General features: G+C 38.7%; 1 protein-coding gene across 1 annotated transcript in view; it reads right to left on the reverse strand.

Moving 5' to 3' along the window:
- Positions 1-218: 218 nt before the first annotated feature.
- SLC35F1 (solute carrier family 35 member F1) overlaps positions 219-27,866 on the reverse strand; it is a gene marked incomplete at both ends in the record, with an annotated part of 245,584 nt that continues 217,936 nt past the window's right edge. Inside the window, 3 exons of the mRNA XM_080616701.1 lie at positions 219-443; positions 20,200-20,354; positions 25,644-25,696. Coding sequence (XP_080472827.1) covers positions 219-443; positions 20,200-20,354; positions 25,644-25,696 — 433 coding nt within the window. The remainder of the gene's footprint in view (positions 444-20,199; positions 20,355-25,643; positions 25,697-27,866) is intronic.

Genomic DNA, 27,866 nt, shown 5'->3' on the forward strand with positions numbered 1-27,866 from the left:
GCAAACATGCTGCTCACATCGTAAATGAGGGACTGGCATCTCCTTGCAATGAACACTCTGGAACAAGTAATTTGTATTTTTATGAGCTTTCCTTATTTGCTACCTTGCAGCTCACCGGTGTAACTGCACCTGGTAAATACCTTTCTCTATGTACAATACAGAGATAGCGGATATACGAGCTCCACTGAATCATCAGTAGGTGATCAACAGCCCTGGGTTTAAGCAACTCTAACATGAGGCTCCTCTTCTGTCTCCTGCCCCAGGCTGGTGTATGTTACCGAAGGCTCCAGTTGGCCAGTCGCTGGCAGGTCTACAACGGGTCCTGAAGGGTTTCGAAACTGCTTGTACACCCGAGGATCCTGGGCTACATAGGTGGATGTGGAGGAGTAGAGCACCAGCCCAACAAGGATGGTGAAGAATGACAACAAGTAAAGTCCTGAAAACTAAGCAGAAATAAGAATAGAGTCATTAGACACAGCACCAGTTATCTTGAGCTCATGAAGGCCCACAAGCAGGGGTACACACAGATCCTTGTTTTGGAATGCACTGCACAGAACAAACCCCGTATCACAGTAATGATGACTTTTTAATGGGAATGTCTCTTTGAAAGTTGTTTTGCTCCTGTCTCCCATAACCAACAGATAATCAATGCCTTGCCATGGCCCAGGCATACTAAGTATTAACTGGGTGGGACTTGGGAAAGCTGGATTCTGGTCACAGATCCAAAGCCAATTTTGACATGCTTTTAGACAAAACTACTTCTCTGCCAACTATTTATCTGATTTCAAGTTTCTCTAGCTCCAGTGTGGGGTACTATCATCTACAGTTGTCTGACAGGTAGTAGACAAATCTGAAGTTGATCAGAGCTAAACCACATGTCTGTGAAGTATAACATGCTGTTGGTAATATAAAAATATAATTAAATAAACAATTCAACAAGCATTGAAAACCTATATACTTTAAAAAATACCTATTCTCATAAAGGCAGCTTCTCTGGCTTGTAAAAAGAAAGCAGATGCTAGAAGATTTAATGTGAGTTTGGACAGGATGAACTTCAGCTGTGAAATACGCTGTAGGTTGACCTCAAGAGGTTTGAAAGTATATATGGATGGCAGCTAACCAAAAGCTCAAGCACACATGTATTGGCACACAGCTTCACTGGATCAGAGGTCAGCCTGTGTTTTCTGACATGTACAGACCCATTGTGCCTGGACTAAAAATACAACACAAATAACATTTCTGGCAGTACGTTAGTTCTTGCAGAAAAAAGTAAATGAAAAGGCAGGGTTTCAAAAGCACAGACCATTGTATATTAGCTTTCAATACTGGGTTCCTACTATGGGGAACACATAAATGGCTTTAAGACCATTTGACTTGTTTCCTGATCATAGACTACAAGTTATTTCTTCTTGCATGCTATGTGTGAGAAGCCATGAAGGACAAATTGCATCACCAACAGGTTGGTGGGGATACAGAACTGATCTGTATTCAATGGGAGTTTAAAACGTGCCTGTATTCTGCAGCTATCAGGGATCTGTACTTGAACATCAACAATCAGCTGCAACCTGTTACTAGCTGCTTCATGAAGTACCTCACTATTTTACATGAAGGTATCTGCAAGTCTATTTTTCAATCCTAAATGACTATGCTTTGATGGATGATCAATTTATTTCCTCTGGATCACTTTAGCATGGCACAAAATGGATAGACTGGATGGACTGTATTATCTTGGAAGCTTTTAGCAATTCTGCTTTTTATATTTAAAGAAATAATCATGGCGGAGAAAGCAAATTTTACTTAAAACTTTACTTAAAAAGCTAACTTTTTAGTGATGCTAATTTGTTGTCATTTAATAACCTACAATAGGAAGCATTTGGCTTTTTTACAGAATCCACAGTATCTTTGAAAGCTTTGGACATAGAACCCATGCTGTTACATTGGAGATAGAACCCATGGTGATATATCTGTATGAGGTTTTGTTTCCCACAGCTAGTATAATAATGGGGAAGGTTTAAATTGTGTCATGATTGCAGGGTAGGAAGAGTTCCGCTTTTTATCAGCTCTTAATTGCTTTTTTCCAGGAATGTCACCAGGTCTTCACGTGTCATCTGGCAGCATGATTTGATGTAATAACCATCCAGCTGTCCCATCAGGCACAAAGACTGCGTGGACCCTCACCCTGCTTCTGCTGAAAAATTCCTCCCACATGACACTGCTCTGAAAGGACTGTTTAGGCTTAGATCTCCCTCACGTGGCAATCAAACCCAAGTCAATAATTTCAAAGCATTTTCCAATTGGTTTTTCTCCCAATTTTCAGTTCAATTTTGCTCTCAGCACTTTCCTCCCCACTTCCTCTTTGCATGTGAACTTGTGTACCACTTGGCAACAGTGGATTTGACTAAGCCAAAGCAAAACTCAGAAGCCAATTGCATCTAGTCTCCCAAGCCAGGAACTAGTTCCCTAGTTTCCCACTGTCCCTCTTTCCCACCTTATGCCTGAATTTCTCACCCTGGACAGCCAGTTGGCTTTGCTTCACTGTATAACCAGAGTGCCAGCCAGATTTGTGATTGCCTTGTGTCCTGCTGTGAGCAATCTGTGGGGCTTCCAGCAGCAAAACATGCTCTTCTTTCTTGCTCTAGGAGCTACCTAGCCAAAACCAATTCACTTTGCTTTAGTTCATGGCTCCACCTCTACCATATATCCTTCCTCCTGGCCATACTTCTTATTCCTCCCTGGGGCTTCCTGCCAGTGGGCTCTTTTGCCTGGTAATATTCCTTCCATGGCAGTGTCCCCCGCAGTGGCAGCTCTCCAGCCTGGGAGAAAGGGTTTGTACAAAGCCGGGGGAAATCTTTGTACAAAGGCCTGTGAATCATTTGTCTTTGGTATCTATGCACAGCTAGTGCAGAGACCTGGATCCTATAGACAGTCCTACAACAATTCCATCTTTAGCTTCCTCAGAAACAAGTTAAGGTTCAGGCTGAATTGTTTTCTCCAGCAGCTCTCTGCAGCACTGGAGTAGAAGGGTTGCTAGTAAGGTTAATACAGGAGTACATACTGTAGGTATATGAGAGATCTCTGGGTTTTGTCAATACTCTGTCAGATTGACCCAAAGCCCCTTGAAATCAATGGGTATTTTCTTCCTATTAGTATGGCAGTGAAGCCCACAGTGTGGGAGGATGCAGACTTAGTTCATCAAATACAAAAACTGTTGTTCACTGTACTGTGTTCCTCGGCCTCTAGCTGAAATCTTCATAGTTTATTGAAGGTAAGGTTTACGGGCACACTGTACTGCTATGTCTACATGTACGTTTTGGAGGGTTTATTTATCTTGACCTGCTGAGATTCACTATTAACAGACAGCAAGAGAGAGAGATTCAAAACCAGCAGAAAGAGCTATTCCTAAGAAACTGAGCAAGGGAAGATCAGTTTTCATTGTGACCATCTACAAAACTGCGGTACCAAACTGCAGGCTCTCAGAAGTGTGCAATTCCCTTCTTTGGCTAAAAAGCTACTTGAGAATAATATTGTGCTTCATTTTTCTGACTTGTTTCTCACTTTCAAGAAATCATATTTCCTCTAAGAAAAGATGTTTTCAAAATATCCAAATTTGTACACCTCTCCAAATCCCACTTCCCTCCATGCTAAACAGGATAATTGTAAGCTGTTCAAAGAGTAGCATGGGTAGAAATTGTTCAGCTCAGATCAGCTAAAGCGTGTCACACACCCTACAGTAAGCAACCAAATAATAACTCATATTTCTATATCATTAAGTAATTTTAAATAAATAGATCCCATAGTTATACATATAGGTACATATGCGTATCATAGAATCATAGAACAGTTTGAGTTGGAAGGAACATTAAAGATCATCTGGTTCCAACCCCCCTGCCATGGGCAGAGACATCCTTTACTAGACCAGGTTGCTCAAAGCCCCATCCAACCTGGCCTTGAACACTGCCAGGGATGGGGCAGCCACAGCTTCTCTGGACAACCTGTGCCAGTGCCTCACCACCCTCACAGTAAAGAATTTCTTCCCAATATCTAATCTAAATCTACCCTCTGTCATCTTAAAGCCATTATCCCTTGTCCTGTTACTACATGCCATTGTAAAAAGTCCCTCTCCTTCCCTTCCAGTTACCATAACATTTCAGATTTCGTCACTGACATGAAAGGCATCTGACAAAACTTAAGGAGCAGTCAAATAAATTGTTAAATCGGCCCTACAGATCTCACCATGGATGCTCCACTCTGGTATCTGGGTGTCTATAAATGCTTTCCCAACTGGAAGTGTTCAATATGGAACACACAATAATATTTACAAACATTAAAAAATTAGGAAAACATAAAAACCGTGTCTTCTTTAAACATGTTACTACCTGCGGTGAAAATAGCTTGCACTAAACTACCATTAATTTTAGGTGTATAACAAGCCAATTTTTGGTGCCTGTCAGTTTGAAGATAAACAAACACAGCAAAACCTAGACAAATGTAACAAGATAACATCTGTAACAAGGATTTGTTGAGTGTATCAAAACCCGCAGTGATTCTAGGTGAGTGGATGTTTCTGGTATTTATGTAAGAGACATTCCTTAGGGATCCAGTACTTGAATGTATTCACCCAGTCAGGCTTAGAAGAAAAGCTAATGGCATCTGATGGCTTAGCTGCAGGAGCAGGGGGCTCGCTCCTGCAGAACCCTGCCAGAAAACCACTGCAGCAGTAAGGTCTAGTTGACCACACTAAATACATGGTGAAATCATGCTGATTTTCTATTATCCATGCACAAAATCTTTTACATTAAAAAAGAGCAGAACCCAAATATATCTGCAGTGGTTTGTTGTGGTTTTTTGTTTGTCTGTTTGGGTTTTAATTTTTAATGAAATACCTTACAACAATGCTAGATACAATTGTGAATGAAGTTTACAAAACTAATTTGAAATTTAGTTTATATACAGTATTTTTGTTGCAAGTGAATCAAAATTGTGCATTCTGGAAGTCAAGCATCACAAGATGCCTAAAATAAGATGAATATGTAGGCATCTGAATACTTACAATTTTTAAAATCTAGAATGAATTATTAAACTTTTCAAAATTGACTTCCCACTAGTTCTTTTCCCCTACTTCTTATTATATCTCCATTCAAAATTTGTATTTCATATATCATTAAACCATTAGGCTAAAACACTTCTACTATTTCCACTTGATATTCTTATGCTTTAAAGTAATCCACCTGAGAAGGTGGGTGCAAAAGAAACTTCTTGATGGGGAGCAAAGAGTGTTTGATTTCATCATCTTGAATAGTGATAAGACTGTAAGGATGGAAGGAAAAAGAAAGAAAAGCTGTTCAGAAAGCAGTAAATTCATGCCTGGGTCTTGAGAGAGTGAGTCGTTCTTCAGTACACAGGTCAGGAATTTAGAAGGGAAAGCCTGAGGAAAGGCATAGAGGAATCACTGTTATCACAGCTAGGAAATGCTGCACTGACCATTGCCTGCTGCAGAGGGAATTTGCAGACAAGTAGTTCTGACAGATGTCCACATCCACATTACCACTGACACTAGGGCAAAACAATATTCAAAGTGACAAAAAGCGACAGATGTGATTCTGCAGAAAAGCCCACACAGACAAAGAAACTCAATGATTTGCTAATTTTGGTTTATCACTCAGCTATCATGATAATGATCATGACCATTATTACAATGGTTATGAAAATGCAAATTCTTTTTTACTCGGTCCATTGAACTGGAAACAGTCTACAGGAGTAGCCTATTGGAGCTGCAGTGCTCCAATTCTATTTGTATTTGACAACAGCAGCCACTGAATCTCTTGAATCACTGAATCTCCTGGTAGGTAACATGAAGCCCAGCCCCTAGCCTACAGCAACCCAACTGTGATTTTTAAGATTTTAAAATGAATTTTTTGTTATAGGACTAATGAAAATTTAGAATTGTCATGAAATGAATTAACTACCTTCTCCCTTACCTTGTCTAGAAGTTCTCCATATTTTGACAAAAAAAAAAAAAAAAAAAGAATTCAGGTCTATTAATTCAAATTTTAAATATTAGAGAGGAGTGATCTCCTCAGAATTACACTGATGAAGGGGAACAAAATGTACTTATCAGGCAAAATTAATTTAGTTCCATATTTCTGTTGACACTCCCCATGCTCTCTAGGCAGGCTGTTTCTACCACCTTCTTATTGCCATCAGTGGGTCTGTACAGCCTGATGAACTTCTCTGTTTTCTGAACTAATTCAGTTTGTAGCATATGCTGCACAGCCCATCAAAGATAAGGCCAATAGGGGTTCCTGCACTGACTTATATCTCTTCCCCCTGGGTAATTTCACACATGAGTACCTGGGCAGGATGAGTGAAGGAGTTAAAACCAAATTTCTGTCATTATCTTTTGTATAGCACACAGATATTTCCGCTCAGTTTGACGAATTGATTGAGAGACTCAGCTTCTTTTCACACAGTTTTCTATTTTCGTCTCTGATATAGCAAATGAAGTTCACTGTGATCAAACCCAGAAGTTGTGCTGTGGGATGCTCACACTCTCCAGCCAGCAGCAGTACCAGGAAGGGTGAGGGCTCTGAGAGCTATGGATTTGCACAGTGCTTTCACTTGTGTAGCTGGATATTACAAACATATTATTTTATCAATAGAAATGGGAGCCAGCATCCTAGTCATAGCTCATCATGCTCTCTGGTAACTCCCTCGGCTCAGACCCCTGAGTATCTGGCCAAAATTATCTTTGGCTGGGATTGTGATTTACTGAAACTATGACAAACTGGTTTTGTCCCAGCCTTTGAGGAAGATGTCCCTTTGGGATTCGGGGTCTGCTCTGCTTTTTATCAGGAGAACAATCTTCTGGTTCAGCCTCAGTTACTTCTGTCTACTTTCAAGGATGAGACCTTTGGCTAATCACTGATCCCAGGTGGCAGTTAATGAGCAGAACATTTCCTAGGAATAGGTAGACATCCTCCCAAGTGGACTGCAGAACTAAGCTCTAGGCAGATGACGATACATCTTTGTCATCAAAAGAAATTAGGGCAGCCATTTTGTAAAATCCAAATAGCATCAAACACCAAAAAAGCTGCTCAGTTTTCCAGACTTCATTTGAACAAATAAAACTCATCCACCAGAACCTTTATACATCCTGCTATATCTCTCAGATCTTTAATCTAGAGATCTCTGAAGGGACCCAAACCACTGAAGATACGGTTTAGCATGCCTTCTCAGCTCTCCAACTGCACAAGCTTGAATGCTTGAGTGTTGTTCCCCTGCTGAGAAGGGTACCAAGGGGCACTGGACAGCTTCAGTAACAATGATAACTTCTGGGCAGTGAGTCTGTACACTACAGGCAGGATTGCATCACCTTCACACTTTAACAACCTCCAGCTATTTCCAAAGAAAACTGTGAGGATATAATCTTAAGTGATGACTTAAGCTCCTGTCTTGCCCTCCCAACGCAGCTGGGATCAAGGTGAAATTTGTAGCTAGTTTTTCCACATATTTTTTCTTTCCTGCCCATTGGCAGTCACATAGAAATTTTTCACTGGATGAAGGAGGCTTGCACTCCAGGCATGTCTCAACACATCATAGTTACTCATGCCGGTCAGAACCCAAAGCAAGAAGCATCTGCCTTGCTTCAATGACAGTAAAAACCTGACATTGGCCTCATTGCCATTTGGTGAAAACAAAGAAGCTAAAGGAAGTTTTCTCTCTGTCATTTCATGCATGAGAGAAAGGCCATACTTCTCAATTCCTTCTGCCTGCTTGCATCCTCAGCGTGCTCTAACTCAGATGAAATGCTGTCTATTACTATGACTTACACTGAATCACAAATGTTGCATAGAATTCACGATGTGAAGTAATTATATGACACATTTTCTGTATTTTCCAGTTGAGTATCTAGGATTTTTGTCCTAGTGCTTTCATATTTTACTGAGGGTGAAACATAGTGGTCCATGCCTTCTGTCATACAGCAGCATCCTCTTTTTCAGTCCTTGCATGGTCTTTGCTGGTGGGCACAGTTTAACTCGTAAGACAGTGGTCAGAGTGGGATAACCTCTCAAATGATGAGGTTACCTATATGGAAAAAAATGTGGTGGTTACCAGAAAACTGTCACCACATATTCTGTTAAAATTCGGGAAGCTTCATAGTTTTCCTAGAATTCGTTGGTGGAATAAAACAAATTTACAGAGAAAATTGATAGCATTTGGAGAAAAATCTCTGAGCTGTAAGGCAAATACTGGTTTTACAACAAAACTGCATGATTTCATGCTTCTCAAAAGATACCATTAGAAAAAAAAATCATGATTTTCTGTCCTTTCTTAAATATGTGCCTGTTAGGGCAACATGTTTGTGTGAAAAGGCTTATCTTCATTTCCTAGGTGCCAGGAGAGATGGAAATGCTGCTTTGTCTTCTGTTTTCCTTTGTTTCCTCTGCCATCAGATGTAGAGGAAAAATGAGCCCATGTTCAGTACCCCTGTGGTACCAGCAGTCTATCTAATTAAAAAGTGCAAGGTAGAATGAGTCCTGCAATCTGTTTTAATCTTACCTACATAAGACACAAGATTTTTATGTGAAGTTAAAACACTCATATTGCACTGCTCTAATTTCCTGTGAGCATCCTTACTGTGGGACAAGGTTATTTCTGGTTAACTTTTCCGGTTATTTCATATCAATCACTTGGCAACAGAGTGGTAAAGCAGTTATCCTTTTAAATGTTCTTAATACAAAAAAGAGGAACACAATAGAAGAGCTTATAAAAATAAAATCAATTTACCCTCTCCACTTTCAGCTTTCAATATTATTTGCTGGTTTGCCCTATCGGCTCCCAGTTGCTCCGTGTCTTTCCGGTTTTGTGTGTAAGTATTTAATATAGTAGCAGTTGTCTGCTGTACTTGACTCTCAAATAATGTATATATGGCTAAGTGTGTTCAGTGTGTTCAAAACCAAGGTACAATAATTGATTCATCTTGGATTCTTTATGTTTTCCTGCTGAATCTAACAATATATTCCTACAGCAGTCTTCCAGAATGTAATTGTTTTCTCTCAGCCATAAAACAGGGCGCACTCCTACCCTGAGAAACAAGGAATACACAGCTGCAGTTACCCTTACCATGACTGACTATGTAAGCTGTTTGAAGGGAGTGTGATGCGACTGTTTCACATCGGGGTTCTCCATAGTCTGGCATGTTTGCTGCCAGCAACATGAGGCCAAACTTCAGGAGTTCCAAGAGCTCTCAACTGAGCCAACTCAGAAGTCAGGCACACAAGGAAACCGTAAGACAGAGCATGTCCTAAGCCACTGGATCCAACCCCACCCCCTCCTTACTGCATAGTCAGATCACATATTCCATCTGGCAAATACTCCCTGCCCTCCTGCAAGCATTATAAGGGCTTTTGTCCACTCTCCTCTAATCTATTCGAAGTCTGTTCTGGAACCTCTCTGCTAAAATAGCCAAAAAATCCCCCTAATTTCTAAATGTATGCATTCTCAGATTCTGCCCGTATATTCTTACATCTTTAGCTCAAATAATTTTGCTTTCCTCCCTGTTAATTTACAGTTCAATTTATATATGTTGAGGTATCATAGTCCCTCCCAGTTCATCAGAAATCAAAGCTATGCTATATACAACAAACATTTTTTAGGATTTGCACATTCAGTACATTCTTAGCAGACACACACTTACTCTGTCAAGGCTTTGGAGCAGGTAAGACAAAAAGGTCTGTTTGGCCCTCTTGAGCTTGACCAAAAAAGTGTGTAGCTACAGCTAAGAAATGCTGCCCTTATATAGTAAGTTGTCAGGTGCTATGGCATTAGCACTTCTCCATCAATGCTAGAAATACCTAGATTGTCTCATTTGGACACAGCTTTGCCACAGTCGTGCTTAAATTCCTCCCATCTGTTGCCACAGACGCTACCTTGCACTTTGTGCTTCATTGCATTTCACAATGTCACCCAGTTCTTGTTGTCTGATTATTTTAACCCTCCTTCATACTGAGGTGCCAAAGCTATTACTACAGTAACTATACAAGGCCAGTCTTCAGACCAACTCTTTGTGATTTCCATCAGCAAAGAGGTCCGTCCAGCAAGCTGTTTCTCTCTCAGCATGCTGCCTTGTCCTTTATCCTCATTAACAAGTTTCTCACCTAGCTTCCCATCATTACAGTGCTAATCCTGTTCCTTAGCTTAATTGATAATTTTCTACACTGCCTTGTACAAAAGCCTTACAGATTAGATCTACATTTGCCTTTTGTCTACAAAAAATTGTGAAATTATCAGACATGAGATTTAGATTGGATGATTCACCTTTATCTGTACCAGGTCGCATTTTATCCAATTTTCTGTTTATCTCCATGTGCCTAATTATTTCTCCCTGGTGTCCACTTCTGATTTTAGTTTATTGTCTACTTCATAACAACTCTTCCAACTGTCTATATTCCCACGCTTGAAAGAACTCAGATTATTGTGTTCTGTTTCTACTTCTGACTTAGTAATTTATATTTCTATTAACTACTGTGCATTGCTTTCCTATTTAACTCTTGTTCTTCCTAAATATGACAAAAGGTCCTGATTTCATTTTGGTTCCAAACTAAAGGTTGTTTAACTTTAGCCGCTGCTGTCTTTCCATAGTGAAAGTATTTCTTCTCTTCATATACAAAAATAACGTTTAGCTGTTTGTTTCACTGTCACTTTCATTGCAAAGCTTGGTTTATCTTTTACAGTAATTACTCCTTTTCATTTTCACCTGTATAGTGTCAGTTTTCTTTTGTGATTATTTTGTACTCACTGTTTTCTGTTTATTTCTAGCTATTTTTTTAAAAGGGTAGTTTGCCCAGTTGCATCTGGAGCTCTCCCCTACAAGTTCTGCTCTTGTACTTAAGACACAAAATCCAGATTACTTTAAATCAAAGGTATTTTAAATCTCCTTCAGACTGATTATGATCCTTTGGAACACCTGAAAGAGCAGATACTCTTGCTTGCTAAACTTAACACATGCCAGTAGTGGAAATAACTCCAAAAGTTTAGTCCAGTTAATTAAGGTAAGTTGCTTAGCAGCAGTTCTGATGACAAGCATCTCTCCCATATTATGGGTTTGAAAGCTTACAGTTTAGTGGGAAGTGTGAGTTTAGGCACAAAGAAGATGCTTTTTGAAGACTTTCTAGTGGTTAATAAAATATCTTACTACTTAGATTGAAAGCATGTAGAAGCGATGACTTCTGACTGACGTTATGTCTGCCTGTTGGCCCATTCTTTCATTTTGGTAGGAAATAAGAGGTAATTTGGATGCTTTAACCCTGTATGTCTGTAACATTTATTAATTTGGCTGCTAGAAGGCACAACTGGAGTAACCACTTCCACCTATTTAGTTAATCAAAACAGAGAAATTAATTAATTTACAATTTTATTTTTCTTTCTCGTGGCTCATAGACCACGTAGATGGCCAGGCACAATTCTTAACACACTTCCTAAATATTCTCTTCTGTTCTGGAAACAAGGACTTACTCAATACTGTAAGAAATCTCCAAATTTATAATGCAGCTATTGCATTTAACCCTACCATTTGCTTTCTACATCTCTGGGGAACTTTCAGGCTTTGTTTCCATATGCTAAGATAGAAATAGCATTCAACTTGAAGAATCATATTTTGAAAATCTTTGTAGATGTACAGTAACTGAGCCTTATTTCAGCTTTTGAATGCAGCTGCTACTTTGCTAATTCATTACCTTTTTTTTTTTTGTTGTCTCCTTTGGGTCGCAAATTATTGCTGAGGTATGCAGCTCAACAGATTCATTGTACTTGATTGTCTTCAAAAGTATGCTTGACTCGGGGAATGCTGAGGTTCTCATTTACTTTTTCTTTTTAATATTTCCCCACAAATAATTATGAAACTGAGCCTCCTGGTCTTTGTTTTCATATTCACTGAGTATCATTTAGAAAAAGTCTGTTGTGAAAAGATCCAGCTCATTTAATAGCATATCTGTTATGTTTTTTGTCTGCACTTTTTCTTATAATGATGAAAAAGGCAGCATTTGTTACAATATTTTTTGCTTTCTGCACTTCATTCAAACCATTTTCTTGTTCTCTGTTTTTACATATTTCTGTTGCTCCACCCCCCGAAATTTCTCTTTTCAGCCCCTGCTCACCAGCATCTTTAAAACCCATATGGTTTTGTTGAAGATTTATCATCCAAGAGTTAATTATTTCCAATAACAGGAAGATTTCTGTTAATATGTCTGTTTTCATATTGGGTAGGAATTATAAGCTCACTTTTACATTTCCCATGACTCTTCACTACTTTTTCAAAAACACTATTTCCTTCATTCAGAGTCTAAGAATTAAACTTCATAATGTACTCTGTGGTATATTTAAGAGATCTCTGAACAACTTTTTCCTCATATTGAAGCGCAAAACTAATTTAAACAAGGTAATGTGTGTTGACTGTTATTGGTCTCCAAGTTCTCAAAGGCCATTGTTACCATACCTGGCTTCTTGCATTTCTTCAAGTTAATAATATCCAAATATTAACTCCAAATGAAACTGACGGACGGAGGCCTTATGCTAAATGTAAGGATACCATTGCATGTTCCACCAGTACAATGCCATTGCATTGGTTGCTATAGTGCCCATGTGTCTGGATCATTGTTGAGCCTGGGGGCAGAGGTGGGGACAGAAGAGACTAGTGGGATCACCTCTTCTGTCTGTGGGCAGCAGTGACTTCAAACTACATACAAACTAAAACAGCATCCTGAATTACAATTCCCTAACCATTTCTCACTAGTGAGAAACCTATTTCTCCTTGGTTCCCTAAACACTGCTCCCCCTTACCTACTCCGGCGAAGAAAGCAGTGAAGACTTAGGGATGATGGACTCAGCATTCTGCAACATGTTAAAAATTCAGGTCCCATGACAGTGATGTGAATCACCTTCTTCAAGTAGTCAAAGCATATTCCTATTTTTTTATCCATGTTAAAATCATTCTCTGAAGACAATTCTTTGCATTTTATGTTAATATTTTATATTTATTATTATATTACATAATATATTATTTTATATATTATTTATTTATTATATATTATCCATTATATTGTATATGTTTATTATTATTATATATTTATTAGTATATAGAAGGAGTATTTTATGATAACTGAAAGCAATACTGAACCTCAGCATAACATTGTATTTAGAAATGTCAAGGATGGAAATTTGTAATCCTGGCTCCTCTTCATTTTGCATAAAGTATTACAGAAAACTAAGACTCTATGCTAGGACTTAAAACTTTTGTTCATGATTTTGATTGAAAAATAACAACTTCTCACTATAAGGTAAGTAAACCACTTTCCCAGTGCCTTGTAGGTCAGAGCACGTAAGTGGTTCATTGCAACCAAGTCTGAGAATCAATTTAAGTAGATTACACAGGCAGATATACTGTCTCTTTTCTTTCTCTGCGGACTGTCTGGGAATGGGTTGATTTTACACATCTTTTTGCTACAGTTAACATTTACATTCTTTCTTTATTTCATGTTTTCTTTTGAGTAGTCAATATCCACTAGGCAATTTGCTATCCCATATGACCAAAGGCAGAACTCAGTCACGTAGTGGAGCTTTTTTTTCCCCTAGCTGGTTGGATTGTCAGTATAAACTACTTCAGTCTGAAATTGGTTCTATTCAGTGATTACATGAGTATCAACTGGCCTCAAACACCTTTTATACAAATGAAAATGTACTTGCGTACCTACCTTATGCATGTTTTTAAAAAGAGTAGGAATACATCAAACTGAAAAGCTCTTTTGAAATTGATAACAAATCTTTTAACATTTTACTACTTAAGCTCTGCAGGAAGATGTGATACTGAGACATTAAAAGATTTGATTTAAAAGTTACACACAATAAAAAGGGGGAAAGGTGGAGAAAGAAAAGAAATATTATGATTATCTAAGCATTCATACAAAAACCCTAAAACCATACTCTGAGTTGACAACCAGGTGTTGAGTAACAAGGCACAGAACAGTGGTGTTGCCAGTAAACCTTATCAACCAGGCATTCACTAAGAATATTAAGAAATCTAAATTACATAGTTAGAGAATATAAACCCATGGACAGTTAGGTAGATAAACTCCTGGCTGTTCTCTTGCTGTAATTATGAATTAGTTCCTGGCTAGGAAACCAAACCGTATACCTCCTGGAAACTCTGGCAACTGCTGACTGCAGCCAACAGGATTATCTCCATGGCAGATGCCTGGAAGCCTTAAAAGCTCCTTCTTGGGCTTCTGGGCTGCCTAACGCAGAACTGAGATTTGTCCTCTAGCTTCTGGAATTCATGAGCTGCATAACTTGTGTGTTCTATGTCACAGATCTTCCAGTTCTAGAATACCTGGCTGAAAATGTTGGAAAATGTGCACTGCTGCAATATCTTAGATGACAGGGCAAAACAGCAGTCAAGGTCTGAGAAATGCCAGCTTATGTTTCCTTGGGAGCATACTGAAAATAGGATTTTTTCCACTTAGAATTTCTCTTTTGATAATTAGCTATTTTCAACAAAAATGAATTTTGCTAGAAAACTCCCAACCAGCTCTGTTGTGAGCAGTCTTTTAACACAAGACAAAATAAAAATCCCAAGCTAAGAGCCATTAAAAGAATGTACGGAACTTGACATTTATGATGAGCTAGTGTCTGAAAAAATAAAATTGAAATTGAAGCTTTCATCATAATTTTTGCATTATGAATGCCACATCTTTTATACTCTTTCTGACAGCTCCAAAACAGTAAGTATCCATGTTTCACTATTCATGCTTTGTAACTAATGAATCTATTGCAAGATAGCACTGTGAAAGGAAGAGATATCCTTTCAACAATGAAAAATTTTCACAAAGCTTCCATATCTGTGCTGTTCTGTTAAAAATCTACTGCCAGACTGTGCAACATCTTGGTAGGAGTAATTTAATTTTCCAGCTTCTACTCTTTCTTGTCATTTACTTCATAGCTTTTTTATAGTATAGCATCCTGCACCCTTAGACAAAGGGTGAGTGGAAGTGGCCCTTTCCATCAGACCAATATACATTCAAGTATGACTGAAGACAGACCTAACTCATTTCCACCTCAAGGTAGCTCTTTAAACATACACAGCTAACTGTTTTCTAATTTATTAGTATAATATGGAGGAAGAAATGCAGATAAATAAAAGAAATAAATCTAAAGAAATACGAAAAAGAAGACTTTAAAATGCCAGTTAGATGAAAGGCATACGGACAGTACAGCTTCATGGGAACACAGCTGTTGAGAGGGAGTCCCACTGTAGGAAATTTAGTATGCTGGAAAAGAAAGAGAAACATGCGCATCGGTTTCTGCACATTAGCAATGGCATAAAGAATTAACTAGTAATATGATTTACCCTCATTATCAAAAACTTAGAAGCCTTTACTAGGATAAAAGCCCCGTGAGATTAAATTCCATTCAAACAGAGTTTATGGGTCAAGCAGCTTGCATATCAAATTTCATCAGGAAAATATCCAAAATCTTATGACTGAGGAAGTAATAATGTAAAAAATACATTTTTACAGTTGTTCAGCCTGTACTGCCTGCTCTACTAGAAATAATGTTGTACCATTATTTCTCAGTGAAGCTCACATAAATCCCCAATTCATGGACATTGCTTAGATCTGTGCTGGCAAAAATTAAATTGGAACCTATTGCCTCCAACTTGTACCCTCTCTTCTCCATCACGCTAAAATCCAGTCTCCTTCATGGCCTGTTTCTTGATGTAGTGGGAAGGCTGTTATCTGCTCCCTTTCATTGGAGGGACTCTGCTGTTAGAATTAGCATTGAAAAGTCATTTTTAGAAGCATCAGTATCAGCAAGTAGGGGTTCAGCTAGCATAATTTCAAATTTCTGGTGCTGAAAGGTTTTGAGTATCATGTTTGTCTGTGTATCCAAGCCCTTTGTACAGATACTCTGCATGAGTCTAAATCAAGTCATGATACTTCCCTGATTTATTATGAAATATATGTTTTCTTCACTTAGAAATTGCTACTATACCCAGAAATTCTGAATTTTTATAGCTGCATCTTGGATAAAATAATGAATGAATTTGCTAAGGCAGAACATAATTGATCGTGCTTGGCTTGCTAGGTAATGATATAATACAGAGTGACTCGACCTACTGGTGCAGAACACAATCAGTATGCATGCTCTAGCTGGTGGAAAACTCAAAATAAACTGCTTAGATTATTTAGTGAGAACCCAATTTGCTTAGAATGACTAAAGCACAACATACAGCTTGCCAATGAAAAGTACGAACTTTAAAAATTCACATAAAAATGAAGCCAAGACTGAGACTAAAATGTAAAAAAGAACACGCCATAGGCAAAAACCAACTGAAGTTGTACAAAAGTGTCAACCCATACACTCAGAGAACTGGCCCTGAGCTTCCCATCACCACTGGTGTCAGCGTATGCATGACAAAGAACAGCTATTGCAGTCTCTGACAGGGCAAGGCCAGTCCTGTTACTCAGAACATGAAATTTCTTCCATGCTATGCTGAGATATCCCTCTACACAGCATGTATCACATTTATAAGGCATCCTTCTGGTTCCAAAGCTGTTTACCACCATGTCTATAGACAGAAAGCATGGATGAAACCCAACCAGCAAAGCAGCCTCTTGGCTCTTCTCTGCAGGCTCATTTCCCACACCAGGGGAGGGCACTGTGGATTCCCTCCTCCTTGGGTAGGGTGGGAAAGAACCTTATGCAGACTGGCTTTAGTACTCCTGGGAACACTGAAGTTCACAGAAACCAAGAAACCAGGGCAAATCAAAACAAAAGATGAGTCTGAAAGACAGGAGGTGAAGATGAACGTGATAGTACAGGATAACAGCAGCAATAATAACAACATCAACAATAACAATAATAGTAAGTTAAGTTTGTTTTTCAAAGCAGAAGATAATTTAATTGTGCTAAGAAGAAGGTGAAAAGAAAACAGATAGGAAAGTTTTGAATATCAAAACTCTATAAAATATATCAATACGGTGAGAATTTTAAAAAATAATTGAAGATATGGAGGCTTATATTTAAATCCTATGGCAGTTGTAAATATTCAGCCACCAAAGAGGCCAGACACATTCCTTCATTCACTGGGGTATCTGGAGTCAGTTACTGATTACAGAAGAACTAAAAAGAGAGCTTTTATTTGGGGGATGCAGATAATTTTAAGAATGATGCACTACAATTTAGTCATCTACCTCAAATTGCAAGTCATAAGTCATTACATTTAAATACAATAAAAGCTTAAACAATTAACATCTTGAATTATACGTTAACTGTATACTTGCTAAGTTAACATGGCATATTTCTAGCTTCCGTGGGCCTGGGAACTGTACAATGTGCTACAAAGATATCTGCATATGGGATAAGAATATAAATATAAGCTCATTGTCCTGCATGTCATGATGCTGCAAGTCTGCATGATAAAAAAATAAAATGCTAGCGAATCCAAACACTTCAAGTACAATCTCTTCCCAGTTTGGTTTCAGAGGCTCTAAAACCCAGCTAAAGTAATTTCTTGCATTTTCTATGGATTTTCACAGATTTACTGTTATAGGTGCAATAAACCCATCTGGTGATAAAGGTAGCAGCGCAGGGAAAAAATAACAACTGTTTCTTGAAAGACTCATAAAACTATATTCTGCAAGTGGTACTAAACCACTCAGTTGGTCCTAATTCAGCATAAAGCCATTTGCTTCCCAGTGAAGTAGGGCTGTGCCCATTGGCCAGAGCAGCAATAAGCAGAAGGAGCTGCATGTCTGAAGGAGATGCACAGCTGAGCTGGGAACGAAACGGCTTTTTAGAAGCTGGAAACCAAGCAAGTGTACACAGTCTTAGGAGAGGAATTAATTTAGAGCATTTAAGGATAGACTTCACTATTGACTGCAAGTTGCACATTTCACAGTTCTACTTCCTCATATAAAATGATACCTGATAGTAAACCAGAAAGAAAAGGAGGAGGTGACCTGTCTAAGGATAAAAACATGGCAACTAAAGAAGGAACCACATAACTAAGTGGGCTTTAAATCTAGATCATCTCTGAATATAGCCTCTCTTTTTTCTGCAATCTGAATTGTGTACGAAAAGAGACACGGACAGCTTGGGAAGTTGATATTACATTTCAGGTGAAGTCCCTTTCACAAAGTCCCGACAGAGTTCATTTCAGTATCAGTGCTTCAGCTGGGAAGAACAAAGGGGAGACTCACGTAAGTTATATGAACTGCAGGGTGAGTAAAACCATGATGGAAAAGCAGTGATGAAAAATGTAAATATAGTTTTACTCTGGGGTAAAAGGCTTCCTGGAGAAATGGAGAGACAAGAGCATTGCGCCAGGTGTTGGAGGGACCTTTCCTGCTCCTAGAGTTGAAGGAACTACCTCAGGAAGGATGAAATGCAACCAGACAGGTGCAGAGAAGGGTTTGTTCTAATTAGTGAACTAGGGGTGTGGAGAGGATACAACTGTTGCCTATTGGTGTGTCAATGTAGTAAAATGCTAAGGAGACAGGGGCATTCTTTATGCTGAAGGATACTCTAGGCAGAAAAATGCGTGGACCAAAAGTCACAAGTAAATTTATGCTGGAAATAAGAAGGTTTGTAACTGATGTAGTCATCGTGTATTGAAGTAAGAGTTTGATAAGAGTTCATGAAGAAGACTGCATGACACATTAACCGTGGAAGAAAGATTTTCAGTTTTCTAATCAGATGAGTAAGTGGCAGAGGAGACCACCAGCTACTTTAGAGGTGGAACTCAACCAGTTATCAGGACAGATGATGAAACCCTGCTTTCAACCAGAAAACCTTCCAGTTCTGAGTCTTGTCTTCTGGCCTGAAGTTTAAGGTTTGGGTTTTCTAAATTGCTTTTTTTGTTAGGTATGAGCAATGCTGAGCACAAAGCTGTCCAACTCCTGCTGCCTTTGAGTCTTTCCCTCTAACAGAGTTCGATTTTGCTAGAACATCACCACCACCGTTTTCAGAATTAAATTTGCCTTTTACAGTGTAATATAGCCATTTTTCTTAGAAATAGTGAACTAGCACAGCTATACATACTTTGCTTTGAGTTTCAAATAAAATTATTAACAGGAGACAGCAATATTCAGCTAATACCTAATGTCAAACACTTTGGGTTTGAAGTGTCAGGCAGAAAGAACAAGGAATCAAATCACCATTAGACAGACCCATGAAGCAGCAGACAACCTCTATATTGTTTTGTCAGTCAAATTTTTGTTTCTATACTTGCTTTTCCTGTCTCTGCAAAATTCTTCAAGCCATAAAAACAGAACAAAAGGCAACAGTGAAAAAAATTAAATTTGTGTTGAACTCTGAAGCTTTGTACTTTCATTGTCTCATTCAGATTCACTCAGGTACCATTACTATCACAAAGTCTGATTTCAGTTGGTTAGATACTCAGAATTTTAAGGCTTTCCTTTACCTAACACCTCTCTGGGCCACCATTTTATCTATCAAGTAACCTCCCTCTTATGAACAAATGATGGTGCAAACCAATCGCCTCCAGCATCCTGATGCTACTTGCATGTGATGGACACTGGGGAGATACTTGTGAATAATGAAGTGCCACTTCTTTTAATTGGAGACAAAATGTGTGTCAGATGTTTTAGATATTAGAACACCTGAGAGGTAAAAGTTCAACACAAATCTGCTGCACAATTTGGCATTTACACTAACAGGAAAGCCACTGGTTTGGTTGACAGGTAAGATGCAATTCATGGATAATTATGAGTTGTATTTCAGAATCAGCATGATTCAGAATTCAGCATGTTCCTTGTTCTCAGGCAAAAAAAAAAAAAAGTCCTATGGGGTTTTTGGAAGAGTCCTTCCCTTTGTGCTGCCACCCTGGGTCTGGTCACAGCAGTTGGAAGTTACCTCTGATAAGTAAAATAAAATTAGTGATACAGTTGCTGGTGAACAGGTACTCAAAATTCATAACAATAAGACCAAATAAGCCCTCTTTAAAAACTGGGAATCATAAAATAAAATTCATTTTGGTGTGGGAAACCTGAAGTATAAAAGAAATCTGCAATTTTACCATGTAGATCTAACAAAGCTTGGAGGCTTCTTTTGTTTCATTGCTCTGCATTGACATTTCTTCAGGCATACTGCTATTACCCAAATGTATCTCTCATTTCCACATACCTTGTAGTGGAAGAGGAATAATCCACAGAAGAGGCTGTACAGGTCAGCTGTGAGCAGGGAGAGGTTGACGGCAGTAGCACTAGTTTTCTTTATGACCACTGGCATAAAGCTGTAGAGGCCAAACATACAGGCACTGAAGCCAACATACAACAAGCCTGCAGAAGAGAAACAAGAAGCAGAGTGACCCTTCACAGCCTGTGGAAATGACTTATGTTGGTAGGAAGAAGGCTGTGTTTTTAGAAAAGAATGAATAACACATTTTCAAAGAAACACGGATTAAAATTATTAAGATACACATATATATATAGACTAAGAACATAATTCTAAATATGTAAGAAAAATAGTGAAAACCATGTCAGCAGTGGACATGAAGTCCTTTCTCTGTGCTTTCCATAACAGCAGTGCAGTTTAAAATTGGTGTCTTTCACTACTAGTGAATACCTCATTTCCAGCATAAATTTGAATGAAACTATGTGTTCAGACATGTCAAATCTACTCTCTGATGGAGATGAATGTCCCCAACACCAACTGCGTTCAGCTGAGTTGGATGGAGCACACAATATTTTCTGGGAATGGACCCAAAAATTGAATGCAAAAGTATTTGCAGACGAGTTAATGAGCCAATGGATGGATGCATGAGGACAGCACTCAAATGACAGAGGTCCTAGTTCTATTTTGCCACCAAACCTGACAAATCACTTAACAGTTTTGCACCTCTCTTCCTCTATCCGTTTTTGTCTGCCTTCCTTAATAAAGCTTTCCAGAGCTGAGAGTCTTTCTTGTTACATGTTTACAGAGTGCCTCACACAAATTAGATTGTTAGACACTAATATAATAAAAATACATTACAGCAAAAATCTAATTTCATTTAAAAACCTAAATAACTTACTGGGAAAGAATTCATTGCTTCAGTTATTACTTGATAAATCCCAAGGCAAATTAATCAATATGAAGTTAAGAAACCAGCAAACACTCCACTCATCTGCTCTCATGCAAATGATATTTCTTAGGCTGCCGTATGCTGCAGAATTCCCAGCTGATATGTGCACAAACCTAAATTTAGACTCACTCTAACTCTTCAGAGCATGTTGTTATCGACTAAAAGTTGCAGAAAATCTGATTGCCAAAGTCCTGAAAGGGATTAGAAGGAAAAAGAAACAAAAAAAAGCCCATATGATTTGTATCTGCTTGCAGATCTACTTAGTTAAAAACTCTTTGAAAAAGTTATCTAAAGGACAAAATTGGCTGTAACAGCTTGAGTCCCTTAGAAGCATCTGAACTGAAGTGCATATCCATCTGAAAAAAACACAGCAGACACAAAATGTTAGTGTTCAAGTGTCTGCGTATCAATTGTTATGGCATGATAATGAATTTGAATTTATATTTATATTCAGGATATGGATAATATAAGAACTACTTTTACTAACAGGTAGCAATTTTTTCAGGTGTACGATGTATATGGGTAACAACAGAATCAGTCTTTGGCAGTGCTTGAAACAGTTGCTTTATGCAAAATCTGCAGTTCTTCAGTAGCAGGCAAACAATTGCATCAAATGGAGCATAGTTTTGATCAATGACAAATTGTTTGCATACATAAGCATTAAGTCAGCTTTTCTTCCAGGCTTAAATAAAGAACAAATCAGGCGCAAAAGACCTTTTGCACCCAAAGTCAGCATTTTCAAAGTACAGTCTGCAAACCACCAGCTGGTCCACACAGCTCCTGTTAGTCAGCCTGGTTTTAACCCATATATTCAAGTGCTCTGCTGGGTTGCACTCTCAACCAACAGTATAATTTCATGGTACTGCCTTGGTGTTCACATTATTTGCCAGCCAACTACATGCACTTCACAGGCTGCTTTTCCAAAGGGCATTTCAGTTCCAGTGGAGAATTGCTTAAACCATAGCTGTCCTATCACAGGTGAATATAAAGTGTCATTCATTTACATCTTAAATTACATGTAACATCCACCACCTGGACAGCATTCTGTGGTGACAACAGCAAACTGGAATGCGTCATATGATTTTCAGATACTGCTTCTTAGACAGCCAGTTTTCAGACTTAAAATATGTTTGAAGGCAAAGGCTTGGAGCCTCAGCTTCCTTGGGAACTGCAAGCGGCAGCCTTGGGAATTGCTACTACTGCTGCAGTTCCAGGTGCTGGGGCCTGTCTACCCAGGCACTGAGTCACTGGCATCAAGTGACTCAGTGCTCAGACACTGAACAGAAGCAAGGTGGTAAGTCAGGAGGTGCTTTTGTAATGACCTGCTGATCAGCTGGTGTGTCTTAAAAACTGAGAGGCTTGTAATGCATAACTGTCTCCTTTCAGATGTCCTGGCATTGTCCTGAACTGAAACTCAATGTGCATAAAGGCAGCTATGAGTGGGATTCACTACACCTAACTCTGGACACATACTGAGGATTGGTGGTCAATGAAGAGACTGGGAAATTTTAGGGTGCAGACTGTCCAACCTCTTTTAGACACCAGCTTTGGCACAGTATGATTTGTATAATGCCTGTTTATTGCTGCTGATGTAAAGGAGACTATTCATTTAAGTAAGATGTCTACATCCCAGGTATCTAAAGTTGGTGGAAGGAGTCCCATCTTGTCTGTCAGTGTTCACCCTAGTGGGTAAGGTCACCAATTTTGCTTGGTTGGGTGTGAATACCACACAAGTGTCTGTATTGGGCACTCAGGATCAGAGAAACGTGCGGTGATTCAGGCAGGAAGAAAGCCCTAGTTCAAACCCTGCTCAAATCAGGCTCAGCTGTAAAATCAGACTGAGTTTCTCAAGACTTTGCTCAGCCTGGTCTTGAAACCTCTGAGGATGAAGACTACATGACCTCTCTGCACAAGCTGTTCTACTGCCTGCCTGCCCTCAGGGTAAAGATTTTCCTCTTATCCAGTCTGAATCTCTCATTTTGGCTTCCGCCTGTTGTCTCTCATCTTCCTGCCATGCCCTGCTGTGAAGACCTTGTCTGCCCTTTTGATAACTGCTTTGTAGGTAACTCTTCAAAGACTTCTTTTTTGCAGGCTAAACAAGCCCCAGACCCTCAGTATTTCCCCACTTCTCTTAAAACCAGGAATCTCCACACAGATGGGCAGGATCTGCCTGCAGGGACTGCTCTAAAGTAGCCCAAGTACCACCAAAACTGACATGCCTTGGGAACTTCTGTTTAGTTTCTGAGCATGCTGGTTGAATGTTGCATGGTTTAGCTTTCACATTTTTACTCCAAAAGCTATCATTACATTGGGATAAAATGGAATTGGTTATGATTTTTCACACTGTCTTCTTCGAATAAAGACCATCCAGAAATATTCAACCGCCCTGTAAAAAGAGACACTTCCTTGGAGATTAAAACTGTCTTTTCTCTTAAATAAAACTGATGTTAGTTTATTTGCTCTTATTTCACCTATCACTCTACAAAACATGTCATGGTCTCATGAAACCACTCAGATAGAGCAGTATGATCACTCTCCTTTCAGTCAGGTTGTCAGCAAGTATTAATACTCAAACCTTCAAGGTTTCAAACAGAGCTACCCTGATTTATACTAAGTGTGAAGATTATGCTATATATCAGAGGAATTTCAAAAATTAAAACCAGGAGGGCCACAGCCTGTTTTAAATGTGACAGACACAACAGATCGGCTTGAGATCATTATATTAAAAAATAATTTGCATTTTACATCAGTTGAAAGGTAGCTCACCCATTCTTAATAGCACAATTATGGCAGATGGCAACAGGCCACCTTGAGTTATTTATTAGGTTGTCTGTTTATTAGGTAGTGACTTTACCATTCAGAAGGCTGATGATTTAACTCTATTGGACTGCAGGTTTGAGTCTGTCATAGTGGATAACTATTCAGGACAAGGCTGTGAACACTCTGACACAGATCTGTCAGTCACTACTGACAACCTCATATCACTGCCAACGCAATGGAAAGCACACCAAGTGCAGTGGAAGCCAGGGAAGAACACACAACTACACATAATTGTCACCATTTCATCCATGTTCAACTACATTACATATCCAATTATTGCTCTGACAAAACAAGTACATATCTATGATGCTCTTGCTAAGATGATCTCCTCCTTATAAAGCATAGGGACTCTTCAGAATCAGTGACTAACTTTCAATGACATTTTAACAGCATTACAGAACAAGTAAGACTTTAGTTTAATAGTACATTTAACTGATGCTGAGTAACAACAGAACTCCCATGGAAGTTTACATGAATAGTAGATTAATTCACTATGACCACTGCTACTTCCATCAGTACCAGATTAATTATGTCCCTGAGCTCCTTATCATGAAGTATAAACAAACACTGATGCAATTATGCTAATTATCTCAGATTAAGGAAGGCCAATACACTTATAGTACACAGTTGAGTGGGTTTCTCCATGGATACTTTAAATTGATTTGTCATTTAGTTTTATAGCTCAACCATCAAATCTCCAAGACTTCTAGGTGCAGTGTTTTGGAAAAGATGCAGTTTTTATTAAGGTTTATGATGATGAGAGGAAATTGTGAAATAAGCTTAAAGAAAAGAACAGTGTATTCCATAAGGTGTATCTCCCGTCCTCAGGGATTCCCCACATCAAGTTGCCTTCTGAGGTGTCATTTTGATGTTCGTTCTGAAAGTAGGTAACAAACTATTGTCAAGGTGTTACCAAAGCTTGAATCCTCTGCTAAGTACATAAGCCCTATACTATTAGTATTCTTTTATTTTTTCCATTGTTATAAGTAGTGAAAAAGTGATTATAAGGATTGTCCTAAATGTTGATTTGCTTTTAAAGCAAATAATTTGTTGGACTAATTAGAAGGGAGTCTTAGATCATAAACTCAGCTTCCAAACTGGAATGAGAAAAGTCAATTCACTGCATAGCAGAACACTCTAAGAGCTTCATTGTGCACAATGCTACCTAAACTTGTCTAAAAGACACATCTGCTATATTCCACTGAAACTACTTGGAAAGCAGTTAACCATTTGCATACAGAAATGCTCCCCTTGGAAATGAGTTTATGAGGCTATAATATGCAATGAAAGTACTTTTTTAGGGTTTTTTGTTAGGTTCCATTTTCTTTCTTTGACATTCATTGAAAAGGTTTGGCTCTTAATGACTATCTTGTTTATTCATCCCATGTGTTGCACTGAATCTTAGAACTGGAACCCTATTATTGTTTAACTTCACAGCTCTCTGCATAATTATCTTACAGCACACATATGCTTAACCTAATGGTGCAAGGAAGGCATAGGATGGCAGTGGGAGGACATATCATTTTAGAACAGTGATGGCGCATGTGGTTCAACCTTTGGCAGTAACTGGTGGAAAAGTGACAAACATTGGTTCCTGTGAAACTCTGTGCCTGCTTCCCCAAATGCTGGATGTCTCCATGTCTCCTTCAGCAACTATCTGCAGTGAGGTAAAGTGTTTTCTTACCTATTTGCCAATCCCAGGGAACTTTCAACAGCTCTTTGTGTTCCATGATTGCACTATAAGAGAAGAGAAGGCAAAATTTGATGGAAGAGAACAGAAGTTATATTACTTCCACTCATTCAATTCAAATGCTGGACAAAACAACATAAATAACCTTATTACAAAAAAATCTCAGTAGGAACCAAATGCAATCAGACTTTGCTAATCCACTCTGGCATTATCCCTGTGCCTGTGTATTTGAAAGACCTTTAGGGCAGTAATCAGACGTGACAGAATAAAATTTCCACAGGTTTATTTCCAACTCTCTATACCTGCCCAAAGTGCCTATCCCCCATATGTTCAATCCTCATGTACTCTTCCGACTTAACATTCTGAAAGGTTTTGAACTTCAGTAATTAATAATGTATCTGTTAGAGTTATTCACCCTTCAGAGCGGCTCTGCTGTGTCACATAAATAGATATTACAGGCTGGCTTTGGTGAGAATACTATTATTTGTTACACACTGAGAGAGATCAAACAGTCACAGCAATGAAAGTCAGGAAACAAAGCAAAGGATAGGCCAAGCCACAAAAGTCCACTTTCAAAATCTTACAAGTCTTGTATCGTATATTCACATCAAAATCCCAGATCCAGAAAATTCTAAGGTGGTAACAAGTCAGCTCTTTCCAATACAGGCAAATAGACCCTTGGAGATGAGGTATCTCATGATATAGGTCTTCACTCAGCTAACCACTTTCTCTGATCTGTGGTTTCCAGGTAACTCCTGCTGTGCAGAACTCTGCATGCTAGTCTGGACATGATTTTAAATGAGTATAAAACATGTAATTACTCCGACTGAAAACCAAAGTACCTAGTACAAAAGATGGCATGTGGAAAACCAAGTCTAATGGTGAAACTGCAGAAACTCAGTGCTTTCCAAATTAATCCGGTCTACAGAGTTGCATACTAGAAATTTTAATTTGCTTGCAGCTGATGTGTGCTAAATCCAATACTGTGTACAGAATAATAAGATTATTTTGTCTGTAAAATAACTAAATTATAAGTGTCTTTGATGCATAAGGCATATGTCTCTTTTATCAGCAATTCCTGAAGAATATAATGAAAACATACTGCAGTGTCTCTTGTTCTGGTAAACAAGTTTTGCTATAACTTAAACATAGGAACACTGCTTTCATACTATTGCCTATCTGATACAAAAGAGATATAAAACAATATGGTATAGTCTGTGATTCATTATGCTCTGTGAAACAAAGAAGAGTAAGAGCAATTCATTGAAGAATTGGAACCACAATGATCTTTGAAAGGTTGTCGTGATTGGAGTAGGTCCCTGATGACTGAAAAGAGACAAATCATCCAGTTTCAAAAGGAGCAAAAATTATGGCCTGGCCAGCCTTATGCTAACTTTTGGGAAGATTATGGAGCACATCTCATCAGAAGACTTTGCATGAAATGAAGAAGATATGACTGGAAACAGCAGACACAGACTTCTCAAAAGCAAACTGTACCTGACCAAGCTAACTGCCTTCTATGACTGGCTCAGTAAATAAAGGGGAGGGAATGACTGAGAGGATGAGATATAACCTCCCAGCTGACTGTATAGAAAGCTGCTTTTTAGAAATAAACCCTGGAGTCCTGGTGGACATCAACCTGAACATGAGTCAGTAATATGTCCTTGGAGCAGAGAAGGCCTACAGCATCCTGGGATGTGTTAGTAAGAGTCTGACCAGAGTCTGACCAGCGTGATTTGTGAGACAGCAGCTGGAGTACTGTATCCAATTTTGGGCTGCCCAGAATAAGACAGATATTGACAAATTGGAGAGTAAAGTGGAATGCCATCACAATGGTCAGGCAGCTGGAGCACATGATGTAAGAGGAGATGCTGAAACAGCAGGGTTTGTTAAGTGGGAAGAAGAGAAGGCTAAGCCAAGGGAAAGGCAGGCAAAATAGTAAATCTGCTGTCTTTACTTCACGGGTAGTTACTGAAAAGATATGATGGATGACAATGGACTCAAGTTGCAATTTGGGAAACTCTGATTAGTTATAAGGAAAAAAATATTGGTCAAACACTTGAACAGGTTGCCCAGCAGGACTGGAATTTCAATTCTTTGAGATATTAAGAAGTCAAATGCACAAGTTCCTGAGAAACCTGATGTAACTTTGAAGTTAGCTATGAGTTGATTTGAGTAGTAGCTTGAACCAGATTACCTTCAGGGATCCATTACAAA

Source organism: Psittacula echo (assembly GCF_963264785.1).
Source record: "Psittacula echo genome assembly, chromosome: 4".
Lineage (NCBI taxonomy): Eukaryota > Metazoa > Chordata > Aves > Psittaciformes > Psittacidae > Psittacula > Psittacula echo.